Source organism: Acanthisitta chloris, unplaced genomic scaffold (genome assembly GCF_000695815.1).
Source record: "Acanthisitta chloris isolate BGI_N310 unplaced genomic scaffold, ASM69581v1 scaffold4984, whole genome shotgun sequence".
Lineage (NCBI taxonomy): Eukaryota > Metazoa > Chordata > Aves > Passeriformes > Acanthisittidae > Acanthisitta > Acanthisitta chloris.
This window is the reverse complement of record NW_008667512.1, coordinates 9,021-21,726: the sequence shown is the minus strand read 5'-3', so window position 1 is coordinate 21,726 and position 12,706 is coordinate 9,021. Positions and strand designations below refer to the sequence as shown.

Genomic DNA, 12,706 nt, shown 5'->3' with positions numbered 1-12,706 from the left:
TGTTTTCTGGTTTTATGATGTGGATGGGCTTGCATATTTTCCTATGTACCTGAGCAGGCTGTTGCTTTTCTCTATGATTCTTCTTTTATTGTCTGTGAACTTTATTTTCAGGGCTGACAGAAAACAGTAAATGATTTTCATCCCCAAATAATTTTCCGCAGCCTTTTCCAACAATTAGTGATTATCTGTAGTTCTCTGGCTTGTGGTGGTTCCTGCTGTGACAATAATCAGAACAGATAATATTTTCTCTAGTCCTTTGATAACATTTTTACTCTTATAGATAAATCCAAAATAATTCCATTGACGTCAATGGACCAACTTCAGATTGGCATCAGAAAACATAATAATGATACCATTAGGGACATCCTGTTTGAGGCAGGTTTTGTTTAAGATATAATTTTATCAAAACAGAAAAGAAAAAACTCTCTTTAAATTGGATTAAATTTATAGTCTACACTATGAAGGTAAAGTCAAGAGGACAGTGCTGTAACAGGCCATACTTATACTTTTGTAGCTTATCAGGTCTTTCCCATGACACATCTGTGATATTTTTATGTGTGCCAACTTTATTACACATTGCTAAGGCTGGAATTGCTGCTGATACCATTAAATCTTTTTCTCCAGAGTTCTTATTCACCTGTTAATACCAGGTATCACAGGTATTGACTTTGCCCTCTCAGAATATCACTCTGGGTTGAAGGAGTAGGCTCAGGATACCTGGTAAGTCCCCAAAATAGCTTCTCTAGGGTACTAAGTATGACTTTTTAAAAACAAGAGTAAAGTTTATCCTTTACACCTGAATGGTCAAAGGACCCAGCAGAAATGTTAACACATTTGAAAGTTGATTTTCTTCTTTTACTATCTAGAACAGCAAGGCTTTATTGAAATACATTATTTAAAAGAATGTTAAGAAAGCAAATAAAAATTCAAACCCCTAACGAAACAAAATACAATGTGGTTACCTATTTCTTCTTCTGCATGGAAGAAGAAGGAGCAGATGCTATTTAAGTGACATAATGTGCTTAGATGTCCTCAGATATGTAGTAGAGACAGCATGTGAAAACTGACACACAATGCAGTAGAAAAGTGAAGAAGGAAGAGGCAGCAGCACCCTTGCTAAATTTGCTCTTGCCCTAATTTCCCCTAAAGACGGGATGTATAGTAGTAACTGTTGTGGGCTTGTGGACAAGTTAAGATGCACTTTACAACAGGGTGTAAAGACATTGCAGTTTGCTGAGCTGTACCACTAGATGGAGACAGATATTGCATAGTTTACATGTAGTGGGCAGGGAGAGGTGTGCCAGTGTCAGGTCCTGTATGGGAATGGAAGAGAACAGGAGCTTGACAAGAAGTAAGATGCTGCAGATAGCAGTGGTACCTTTGCCCTCTTTGAGGACAAAAATCCTGGCTTCTATTTTATTTTGCATGTTATGGAGATGCTAGCTTGGCACTGCTGCCTCTCTGAGATGCATCCTTCCAGACATAAGGGTGCCTCACTGCCACCTGTGCTGGCCCTACTGCAGGCCAGTCGTCTCATGTGCTCACTGGAACCTGTCTCCCAGATGTGTCCAATTGTCAAGACAGTATTCCTAGGAATACACCTCTGGAGTATTATCCCCTTCATCTCAGTTCTTATGGAAATGAATTGTACCCTAGAAAACAAATCTGCTACTTTCAGTCAAGTATTCTCATGCCTTCCTTGCTTGTCAGTACAGTGCCTCCTCCAGCATGGTACGTTGACTGTACCCTGTGTCCTTAGGAGTGGTTCTTTCTGCACTTTCTTTCCTCTGTCTTCTATGTCTGTTTTCTCTTTAGGAAGCACTAGCAAGTGACTTGAGCTCAATAACAAGCATGGAGTGTCTCTGGTTTGTGCTGTGTTCCCTGTGGGGACTTCAACCAAGGGAACAAGGTACTTTCTGCCAACATTGTATCCTTCTAGGACCTCTCATGTCAAGCCAGCTTGGTCAAGCATCCACAAAGGCCATGAAGCTCACTAGTCCTATTCTTCATAGTCTTTAATGCAGTCTGGGATCTGAGCTTCTATTCTGGGACTTCATGTTTATCTCATACCTCAGGACATCTGTGTCCTCAGAATAATATCTACGTAGCATTAGTTACTTCATCTTTGAGCTTCATGTGGAAGAAATGACTAGTAACTGATGGGAGCATTTCCAAACTCATGTTTTACTAGGGGTGAGAAACCTTTCTGAGGGAGAAGCTCTTGAAGGAACCATGCTTCATATACTATCCTTAGATATCCTTGACACTCTGGATGCTGCCAGTGGTTTATCTCAGCTGTCCTCCCATCAGGTGCTGCCTCTTGAAACAGACACTATTAGGTTAGATGGGCTGGATCAACAGGAATTCTTTATGGAATAAACTGCTGCCCATCTGGCAGGTCTAGAGATCTAATTCTCTCCTCTCTTCAGCTGGTTACTCCCTCTCCTTATGAAGAAGGTGGCTGTAGGGTTGTTCTCTTGCTATTGCTGGAGGCACTTCCAAGGCAATCACAGAGCATTGGGGATCTTATGGATGGTGGAAATCCTTTTACTGATGGAGTACCTTGAAGGTCAAGTGTCATCTGGGAAGTGAGTAATTAGAAGAGGTCAGAAGGAAAGCAGGAAAAGGTAGTTTCCCAATGTGACAGAGAGTACTTGGCCTTCATTCCTTACAACTTTCAGCTCCAGGGAGATAGAAGGAGCAAACTCCAAAGATTAGTTGGTATCCAGAAACTTGTCAGGGAATTAGGCCTGTCTTGTGAAGTGTATTAGTATTTAGATGCTTTTCTAGTAAATTGTTATTTATGGTGTCTGAAAGAGCAAGACATGAGTCTTCCAAGTACAGATAGACTGAAATTGCCTCTCCTCCTTTCTACCTGGCCCTTGAATTGCAAAAGATGTCACCACTTTCTTGTGTCCTAGCTTGTCCATGAGTGGACTTCCTTCTCTCAGACATTCTGCACCAAACCCAGGGCTGAGCAAACCTTTTTCCCAGTTGTATGTGGACTCAGAGCCCTTGCATCACCAGGCAGCAGGTCTCGAACTGGAAAAGGCTTTTGGACAAAGGCTCAGAAATGCTGTCAAACTTTATGAGAGACTAAACCTTGGTGCACATGTATTGAGGTAGAATAAGCCTTCTCTCACCATCAGGGAACATAAAACACTCCTAATGAGGAAACCATTGGCCATGTAAGAGTTTATGCTGCTAAATATGCAAAAAAAGAGCTCCAGTGTTGTAGACCAATGCCTGTATGCAAAGTAAGCTATTATCATCACATCCTTTCCAACTTTTCCAAGGACTGAACCCAGTGGAGGCTTTGAAATTTCTCAGGTGATACTTTGCTCAGGCAGCCAGGAAGGCATGGCCATTTTCTCCTGGGATAGAGAGACATGGATACATTTTCCCACAAAATTTCAGCTCTTCAGTTATGTCAGGAGTACAGGCATCCCACCTTGCAGCAGAATGCAACTCAGGTCCACCAGACAACTGGCCAGCTTCAGCAACAAGGAGGTCATCTTACCGTTTGAAGGGTGTCCTGGTTTCAGCTGGGATAGGGTTAATTTCCTTCCTAGTAGCAAGTACAGTTCTGTGTCTTGGATGTAGAATGAGAATAATGTTGATAACACACTGATGCTTTAGTTGTTGCTAAGCAGTGTTTACATTAAGTCAAGGCTTTTCAGCTTCTCACACCACCCTCCTGAGCAAGAAGGCTGGCAGGCATAAGGAGCTGGAAGGGGACACAGCTGGAACAGCTGACCCAAACTGTCCAGAGGAATATTCCATACCATAGGGTGCCATGCTCAATATATAGGGGGAGAGCTGTCCAGAGGCTTCGGCCCTGGAACCGATTGGGCATCAGTCAGCAGATGGTGAGCAATTGGATCATGCAGCAGTTGCTTTGTATATTCTCATTATTATTATTACTGTTCTTGTTGTTATTTTGGGCATCAGTCAGCAGATGGTGAGCAATTGGATCATGCAGCAGTTGCTTTGTATATTCTCATTATTATTATTACTGTTCTTGTTGTTATTTTCCCTTCATTTTCTGTCCTGTTAAACTGTCTTTATCTCCACCCACCAATTTTACTTTTTTTTCCTCATTTCTCTTCCCCATCCCGCTGAGGGAGGCACAAAGAATGAGCAGCTGTGTGATGTTCAGCTGCCTGCTGGGTTAAACAGTGTCAGTCCTTTTTGGCACCCAATGTGAGGCATGAAGGGTTGAGATAACAACAGATCTGACCAGATCATGTTAAAAAAAATTATGATAAGTATTCATTGTATTAGTTTAAAAGTCACGGGTCACGATGTTGATTTATTTGCTCTCAGAGTTGTCACGTGTGTTCTCAGAGTTGCGTTGTGTAACACCTGACTTGCTGTGCTGTTTATCACCTCTGTGGCCTGGGTTCAGGTCATAGTTTCATTCTACTGTGTTAATACTGGCTTATGAGATAATAAAACTGATGGTCATGAGACTGATCTGGTATTTCTACTCAACATCTCCGTGCGTTGGGAGCCATCTGTTGGAAACTATTAATAATTACTCCTTTTACCTTGATAATTTTGGCAGTTTTGAATATCCTTGGGATGTTCAAACCAGCGTGTTCCTATTGCTATGTCTCCCAAATGTGTTTCAGGTCCTGTCTAGGGTTAAACAACTTTAAGAATACCACCCAGAGATCTGTCTCAAGGCTGGATAGTTATGAGTGGCAGGGTGTGGGGGAGAGTATGGGCAAATGCCTAAGACAGTGGTCACCTCCAGTGTTTTGGAATTTCACTACTGAACAGATTCAGAATCCTGAAGGGCTATTAAAATATTTGGAAAAAGTATGCTTCCACCTTGGCAATTCCAGAGAGACACAAGTCACTGCAGTGTCCTGGGGCCTGGTCCAGAACTACAGAGCTCAACACTATTCAGTACCGTCAGGGGGAAGAGGAGGTCTTTAGTGACAAAACAACAGGCACTGAGGCTATGTGTAAACATTGGGATACACATTTAGCAAAAGCCACCTGGTTCATCAGCACTAGGGGATCTGCCAATTGGGCTGGCCCTGTCCAGTCAAAACTTCTACATACTGTAGAAGAGGATTAAGTCCCTGTAGTGCATGTAAAAAATATACAGTGGAAAACTGTCTGAGTTATTTCTGCTTCAGGCAAAGGCAAACCTGTCTGTGTTTGGATCTGGGTACCCTTGGTGGGTAATGTGGAAGCATAAAGAAGTCTGATATGTACCTCAAGGGAATTTGACTCTGGGTGAGAACAGCCAATGATTTGCATTGTATGATGTTAATTGCTCTCTAATACTGTGTGTCATCACTAATATGGTTGATGAATGTCATATCAACAGGATTACAATATGGATTACCCAGATTAATGAAGAATGGATTTTGATGAAACTGGCTGAAGTGCAGCAGTGATGAAACCAGAACTGTCTTCACCATGCAACAAACCAACACCGCATGCCATGTCTCCTGCCGTGCTATGACAGCTGGAGGCCCTAGACATAGACTGAATGAACTCAAAGGACATTTTAAGGGGATGGCCCACAGACTAAGGGAACAATGTCTACACGTATATATCAGTCAGAGAAAAGGATATATTGGAAAGTGTGAGACCTAATCATGATGTAAATAGTATTGCATAAGGGGTGAATATTGTCCTGGTTTCATCTGGGATAGAGTTTTTTCTTCCTAGTAGCTAATACAGTGCTGCATTTTAAATTTAGGATGAGAATAATGTTGATGACACACAGATGTTTCAGTTGTTATTGAGAAGCATTTAGGCTAAGTAACAAACTTTTCAGCTTCTCACTCCACCCCACTGGTGATTAGGATGAGGGTGGACAAGAAGCTGGGAGGATACATAGCCAGAACAGCTGACCCCAGCTGACCAAAGGGATAGTCCATACCATATGGCATCATGTTTGGCATATAAATTAGGAGGAAAGCTGGCCGGGGGCTTCTGCTCAGAGACTGCGTGGACATTAGTCTGTGAGTGATGAGCAATTGCATTGCTCCTCACTTGTTTTGTATATTCCAATTATTATTATTAATTATTATTCCCCCTTGCTTTTCTGTGCTATTAAACTGTCTTTATCTCAACCCCCAAAGTAGCCTGCAGGACTGGATAACACAGGGCTATACCTGTCTGTGCTTCGTTTTGTTTTCTGGATATGTGGTTTTAGTCTTCCAAATGACAGGAGGAGAATGGTGGGATTTTTGTTTGTTTGTTTAAATTTCAGAATACCCAAGATGTGTTTGAATATCACAGATGACAATGGGAATCCCAGTCTGCTTCTCAAACCTGTTTCTCTGGCAAGGTAGGGAGGACATGAAGTTGAAAAGCTTTCCCTTAGGGAAAGCATCCCAGCCCATGCTGAAGGAAGCACTATGAAGACCTCTTCTTTCCGTGAGCTGTATGTACAACATGACTCTGAGGAGGCAGCAGTATGTAATATGAATTGCCAGGACATGCATGGGAACTGAACACAAGCCAGGAACAGGATTTATACATACTTAAATATATATACTTAAATGCACACAGGCTCTTTAGGTACCTATAACTCTATTCAGAAAGATATTTTTTCTGACTGTCTATCATGCATGTAGGAGTTATTTAACTCCCCAGTGAAATGCCAGAAGAAAAAGAAAACATCACAAAACAGAGTATACATTTTTTTGTTTGGTCTTTTTTTACCTTTTTTAATTGTATTTTATTGTTAGGTGGAATTGTGTACAGTGCAAATAAATCAATATATAAATTCAGGGAGAGAAAGTGCAGTCCAAGAGTTTGCCACCTTAATTAGCCAGAGGATTAAAATTGTTTTGGAGTACCAAAACAAACAGATGTGAATTCTTTGGTCTTTGTTAAGCACTTTCTTCAAGAGTTTGATGACCTTTTCCCTGTGGAAAAGAAGCACAAATTGTAGAAGCTGTACCGGAAATTGGCAATGCAGACAACTACGTTTTATCCTAGTGTTCCTCTAGCATGCCCTGAGTGAGGTGGTGCCTAAAGAAAAGCAAATCTGGCAAAGTTTGCCCTGAGAGGTCAATTCTAGTTATCCTCCCCCTGCTACTGTGCTGCTGAACTTGGTAAGTGGCATGCACGATATCTCTCATTTCCTGCTAGTAGTCCCACTCACTGAAACAATTCATTTGCAGACCAAAGTCTACAGGATTTTCTTGGCAATATGTAGGTGTGCAGAAAGACAGTGTGCCAGGCTGCTGCACTGCTGCTCATCACCTCTTGGTTGCAGTGTGAATATGCTACAGAGGGAATATAGTGGATGGAGTATGCAGGAATGTGTTTTCCCATTGTTTGTTCCCCTTCTTTCTTTTTGGTCATATGATGGAGCACTTGCAATCAGGGAAAATGGTAAAATGTGTATCTCTGTAGGTTTTGTCTTGAAAATCAAGTGCCATAATAAATTTACCGTATAACTTCTGAATTCCTCTCCTGTCATCTGCTGAAAGTCTGAAGGACGCTGGGTTCACATATGAGTAGACAGGATGCATCAGAGCTCCACGGACATTTGAATGAGCAAGTCCCAAGGAATGGCCAAATTCATGAGCAGCCACAAGGAACAAATTAACTTCTGCAGCATGGAAGTACAGAAAAGTGTGTTAAAGGTATGGCATTTCTTTTCAGAATACAATGAGTTGAAATAGCAGGAGAATTTGTATCTTTCATTCATTTTTGGAATGAAACCTCAGTTTTGATCCATTTTTGCTGCACTTTTTATGTAACTATAACATTTTATAAAAGCATTACTGATTTCTTGCCTATGCATCTAGAGACCTTGAGTCTCTTTTCAACTCCAATTTTAGTCAACATTAAGCAAGTCAATTTACTTTTTCATATTTTTTGTAGAAAACAGAAGCTCAAAGTTTTTGTTTAGTCTGTGAAAAGTGCTTTAAAATATGGACAGAATAGGCATTATGTAGCTGTTAATGGTCACGAAGCCCAGGTACTTAGAGAGGCAGTTGAAAAGAACAGAAATGTTGGTACTGAAGTGATACTGAAGCATGAAGAGTTATGGAAAACATTCCCTGTGGCTGTGTTCTTCCAACATGTGCAGTATTTGCCTTTCCCCTTCATACAAATGTTTGGGCTTTACCGTGATTGAACTCTGACCACCTTTCATCATCATCAAAATGAGCATCTCCACCAAGCCCTTCTCCAGGTGCAAACGCATGGGCTAGTGTGTTGCCTCTTCCATCAAAAGGATATCCATCACCATGCTCTGCGTTTGAAAAGAAATAAATGCCATCAGATGACATCAGCTTTTGTATTTCAATTCAACAAATCGAATCATGTTGCTTGTTTGTGCTATTTTTGATCATTGCCAATAACAGCAAGGTAGTGAAAATGAGAAGCAAGGCTAAGGAAACATTTTTCAAATTCCTGGTTTAAGTTCAAAACTTGCATTTGATAGTTCGGGGGGCTGTATGATTCAAAAAGAGCTGAATTTGGTTTTTTGCCTGAGCCTTTGTCAGAAGTGTGGCAGCAATCAGGGATTATTTCAGAATAAATACCTAATGCTTGACAACATTGTAAGCACATGAGTGTTTTCAATGTTGAAAAGTGCTGGACAACATTAGTTGGAGACACTGCCACTTGCACTGATGTTGCTGTGAGACAGTGATTTGAGATAGGTAACTTTTTTCCTGAAAAGCTAAGCTAATTTGTCCCTAGCCTTGGGGTGTGGTCTATTACCTACTTCTGTCACAGTGCAGGTGGAACACTACTGTTTCCTACCTCAAGAGCTGTAACAGAATTTTACTAACTGAAAAATTCCCCCTACTTTGTAGTGAGTCTCTGACTTGATTGAGGAGTATTTTGAGGACTCAGATGCTACTCTGTGTCCTTTCCCCCACAGCATGTGGATGGACCTTTGTGGTAGGGCTAACACAGGCAGAAAAGACCTAAGCTTAGTGTGCGAAGAGGGATTAAAACTCATTCTATCTTGAAGGATCCTTTCTCACTTTGAGTGGCACATTGTCACTTCTTTATGGCAACATAATGTGCTTCCCATCAGTGACACATGAGCTTTGGACATTTTGGTGTTTTTAAGCAGTCATCTGCTTGCAAGCCAGGTGTCTGATCTTCACTTACAGTCAGTGGGGCTGTAGCAAATATCATCAATGAATCCAGAGAATAAGTCAGATAACCTTATCATAGGCATTTAATCTGCTTAAGCGGAGTCAGTTTAGTTGTCAGGCATAAATTAAAGGTATGGCTACATTCATATGCTATTCTGAATCCTAAGCAAACTTCTGAAGTGACTCTATTGGTCATCCCAATTTACCATGCTTTGGATTGCACTTTGGTGCAATCTTGGAGTGCAGCAATGGGATTCCTTCTAGAAGAAGATCAACCAGAAGATACTATTTATGGCCAAACCTAATGCACCTCAGCTGCCAAAGACTGTTTAGTCCAGGGAACCAGAGTAGATCTAGACTAAGGTAAGCCTGCCCTAACCTGCCTGAATCCAGCCTGTGGAGCCTGGATCTTCAGAACCTTCTGGTTTGCACTATAGAGCCTTTCCCATTAGTTTGCACTATTCATCAAGGGAAACTTTGAACATCTAGATTTAAGTGTCTCATTCTGAAGCTGAATTCTCCCACCATTTCACAGCTGTAACTCTGAAAGGATTTTCTAATGATTTCATACAAGTAAAATTGAATCATAACATGCAAATTTGGTGACATAATAAAGAGAAGATAATACTTATGCATACTTCAATATAATTTCAAACTCTTTGTTCCTTCTTAAAACTAGGGTTATAAAAACATATGCTTTGAATCAAATATGGACCACTGTATTTTTAAAATGACAGGTATTCTCACCACGGCGTGCAAATCTAATCTCAATGTCTGCGTGGCCCGAGTATACTTTCTGGAAGTGCAGTGGGGTCACATCACTCCATACCATCAAAGCCCTTTTAATAGCATCATCCACTTTCTTTCTGGGTAGATCAGGTGTGTAATTGACAATCCTGGCAGCAAAAGGAAACAGATTAATGTCATTTAGGGTGTGAATGAAAGCCATATAGTTAAATATAAAGCAATCTCTTTCTCCTTAAAACCTAGAACATCACTAACTTGTAAGTCAAGTGTGTCTTTCTCCATCTTGGAGTTCCAGGAAATAGTTGGTATTCTGCTATATCAGGCATTCCACATCTGGGGAGTTTAATTGTTGCTTCTGTTTCTGCATTTAATTTTCCAGTTACAGTCAAGTGGAAAAACCTCTGCATTTCTTTAATCCTCTCTTCTAAGCTTAGGTTTTGTGTTTTTGAAAAAACTGGAAAGAATTTGTCAAGATATGCCTGGAAGAAGATAAGGAAAATACAAATTAATATATATATCTGTGATGTTTTGATAACTGCATTTTACATTTGATTGAATTGTTTCATCATCCTGCTAGTTTTAGTTATATTTTTCCTTCCCATTTCAGCTTACCAAAGTCTATTCTTTCTGTAGTATAGATAAGCATATATGCAAAAAAATTGCAAAAGTAATGAAGCATTGTAAGTAAGCAACCCTGTCAAGTAAGCACAATTTACTGAGCATTTAAATCTCCAGCCTTCCAACACAGTCTACATAAAATTTTTTAGATGCTTTAAAAATTACATGGTCCCCTTTGTCAATTGGAACTTGGTCACCTTTGTAAGTTACACTTAGGGTATCTAAGCTAGTCAGCAAGTTTAAATTGCTTTATGTCACCTCTGCAAAAACTGTTGTGGTAATGTAAGATAAGGATAATCAGATAGGAAAGGAATGCAGAAGCTGAATTAAAAAGTCAGATTATTCATAATGCAGTTATATTTTTCTCCCTGATAACATACCTTTATAGACTCAAGGTCTATGTCACTCCATGATTCTGGTTTCACTGGAGCTGGAAAAGCAAGACTCTGAGGTAGGAGGATGGCAGCACAAAGTAAGAGGTATTGCATGATGCCCAGCTTGCCAAGGAGCCTTGCTGCAGCAGAAAGGGATGAACCTTCTGTCTCCCAAGACCACAGCTAAATTGCTTATATAGATCCTGATAGCTCCAAGTGGCAATTACGTATGTGACTCACTTTTTGATGTTGTTAATGTAATGTCATCACTGTTCTAAGGAGTAAATGAAAGCATGTTAAACAAATCTTTCCTGTAACTTCCCTGTTGATGTCACGTCAGAGCTAGCAGCCAGCTTTGTCTTTCTCTTTGCATATTATTCCAGTAGTGAAACCACAGGGTCATAGGGAAGTTCACTTTCTGTAACTTTATCAGCACAGTTACTGTGCAATCGCTTCTTACTACCCTTCCCCCAGGTTCCTTATACACTAAAGCATTTTGCAACAGCTCTTTGTCTGCCTGCCTATATCAGTTGATGTAGAGGCAGAGATGAGCTGGATGCGAGTCTTATATCACTGAAACTACTGCCATTTCCTAAGGAGCATGCACAACACTGCCCAGTTCAGTAAAATGTAAGAGGTTTCTGCAGTTTTTGCAGAGATCAGAAAAGAGCTCTTTAAATGTGCCCTCTAGAAATAGGAGGCTGTGAGATGCCTTTGTACCTTGCATGGCAAATGCTATGGTCTTTCAGAAGAGTATCTTTATGCTGGAGAACTAGATATAAAATGTAGCATACAAGAATGAGTGAAAACTCTCAGGGAAAAAGAGAGAGCTTATTCTGGCAAATGTGAAGCTATCTTCAGCCTCCAGCTGTACCGTGCAATCTGAAGGAGGTCCATGAAGCACTGTCAGAGGAGACCAAAGGTGAGCAGGGCAGCCACAAGCCCCCTGTCCTCCTCATACCAATGCTGGTTTCAGGTTCACTCCACTAAACTACACTGGATTGTTTTTGAGGCCTGGAAACAGCAGTCCCCAAGCTGGTTTGTGACTTTTTTTAATGTGACCATATTATATCTAATCTGTATCAATGGGAAAAGAGCATTACTATTTCTCACACTAGGACAGCTTGCATGGGTATAGATGAACATGTGTGGAAGCATTTGTGGGTTATTAGCTAATGTGCAATGTACTTCTGACTGAAGTGATGTGTAAGAATTTCAGAGAGGCACGATCTATACCAAATCACTGCTGAATTATTTGGTTGGACCAAGTCCACTGCACAACAATATCTGAAACAGTTGCTAAAGGAATGATGCTGCCACCCAGTATTGAAAACAGCCCAGATATACACATGTGATCATTTCTGTACATTCTGGTAGGCTTACAGGAAATCTGTCCATGTCCAGATTTTAAAGCTTGATGATAAACCCCCTGTTTTATTGTTAGGAGCAGGATCATCTTTTTCTTCCTCAGCTTAGTCAGATTTATGTCTGACTCCGGTAGTGAAGTTGGATCTGGCCCATCGTCTGGTGGCAAGAGATGAGGATGTGTTTAAACCGCTTTGAACTCCATGACTCTAGTGTGTGGTACTGATTATTTCCTCACAGACACAAGAGGAATCTGAAAGCCTTCAGGGCCCCTATACAGTCGATGGACTATTGAGCAACTTGCATGTATCTCCAACTGGGCCATGGGCGAAACTGAAAAGGAGAGTTTAAACACAAGAGCCTGATGAAAAAGGACAGATGACATGTTACATTTCATTTTCTGCTGGAAGCTTGTCAACTCTGTTGGTTTTTTTCCTCCAAAAAAAGAGAGAAGATTTTGATGAACATTAGGCTTGAATTGAAATTAAAAGCTTTCAGTAAAAA

At 40.7% G+C, this 12,706-nt stretch overlaps 1 protein-coding gene across 1 annotated transcript; it reads right to left on the bottom strand.

Annotated features, from left to right (window-relative positions):
- Nucleotides 1–6,876: 6,876 nt before the first annotated feature.
- Nucleotides 6,877–10,951, bottom strand: MMP7 (matrix metallopeptidase 7 (matrilysin, uterine)). Its single transcript, XM_009072514.1, has 6 exons — nucleotides 10,844–10,951; nucleotides 10,101–10,324; nucleotides 9,846–9,994; nucleotides 8,114–8,239; nucleotides 7,430–7,591; nucleotides 6,877–6,899 (listed from the first exon to the last, which is right to left on the bottom strand). Exons 1-6 carry the CDS (start codon nucleotides 10,949–10,951, stop codon nucleotides 6,877–6,879), a joined length of 792 nt encoding a protein of 263 aa, XP_009070762.1.
- Nucleotides 10,952–12,706: the final 1,755 nt, after the last annotated feature.

Bases quoted from the DNA above. Each gene is read 5' to 3' on its own strand.
- MMP7 (XM_009072514.1), bottom strand. From the start codon at position 10,951: ATGCAATACCTCTTACTTTGTGCTGCCATCCTCCTACCTCAGAGTCTT. The intron at 7,592-8,113 runs GTAAAGCCCAAA...TCCATGCTGCAG, and splicing joins GTGGTCAGAGTTCAATCACG to AAGTTAATTTGTTCCTTGTG. The intron at 6,900-7,429 runs GTAAATTTATTA...TCTTTTCCACAG, and splicing joins AGGAATTCAGAAGTTATACG to GGAAAAGGTCATCAAACTCT.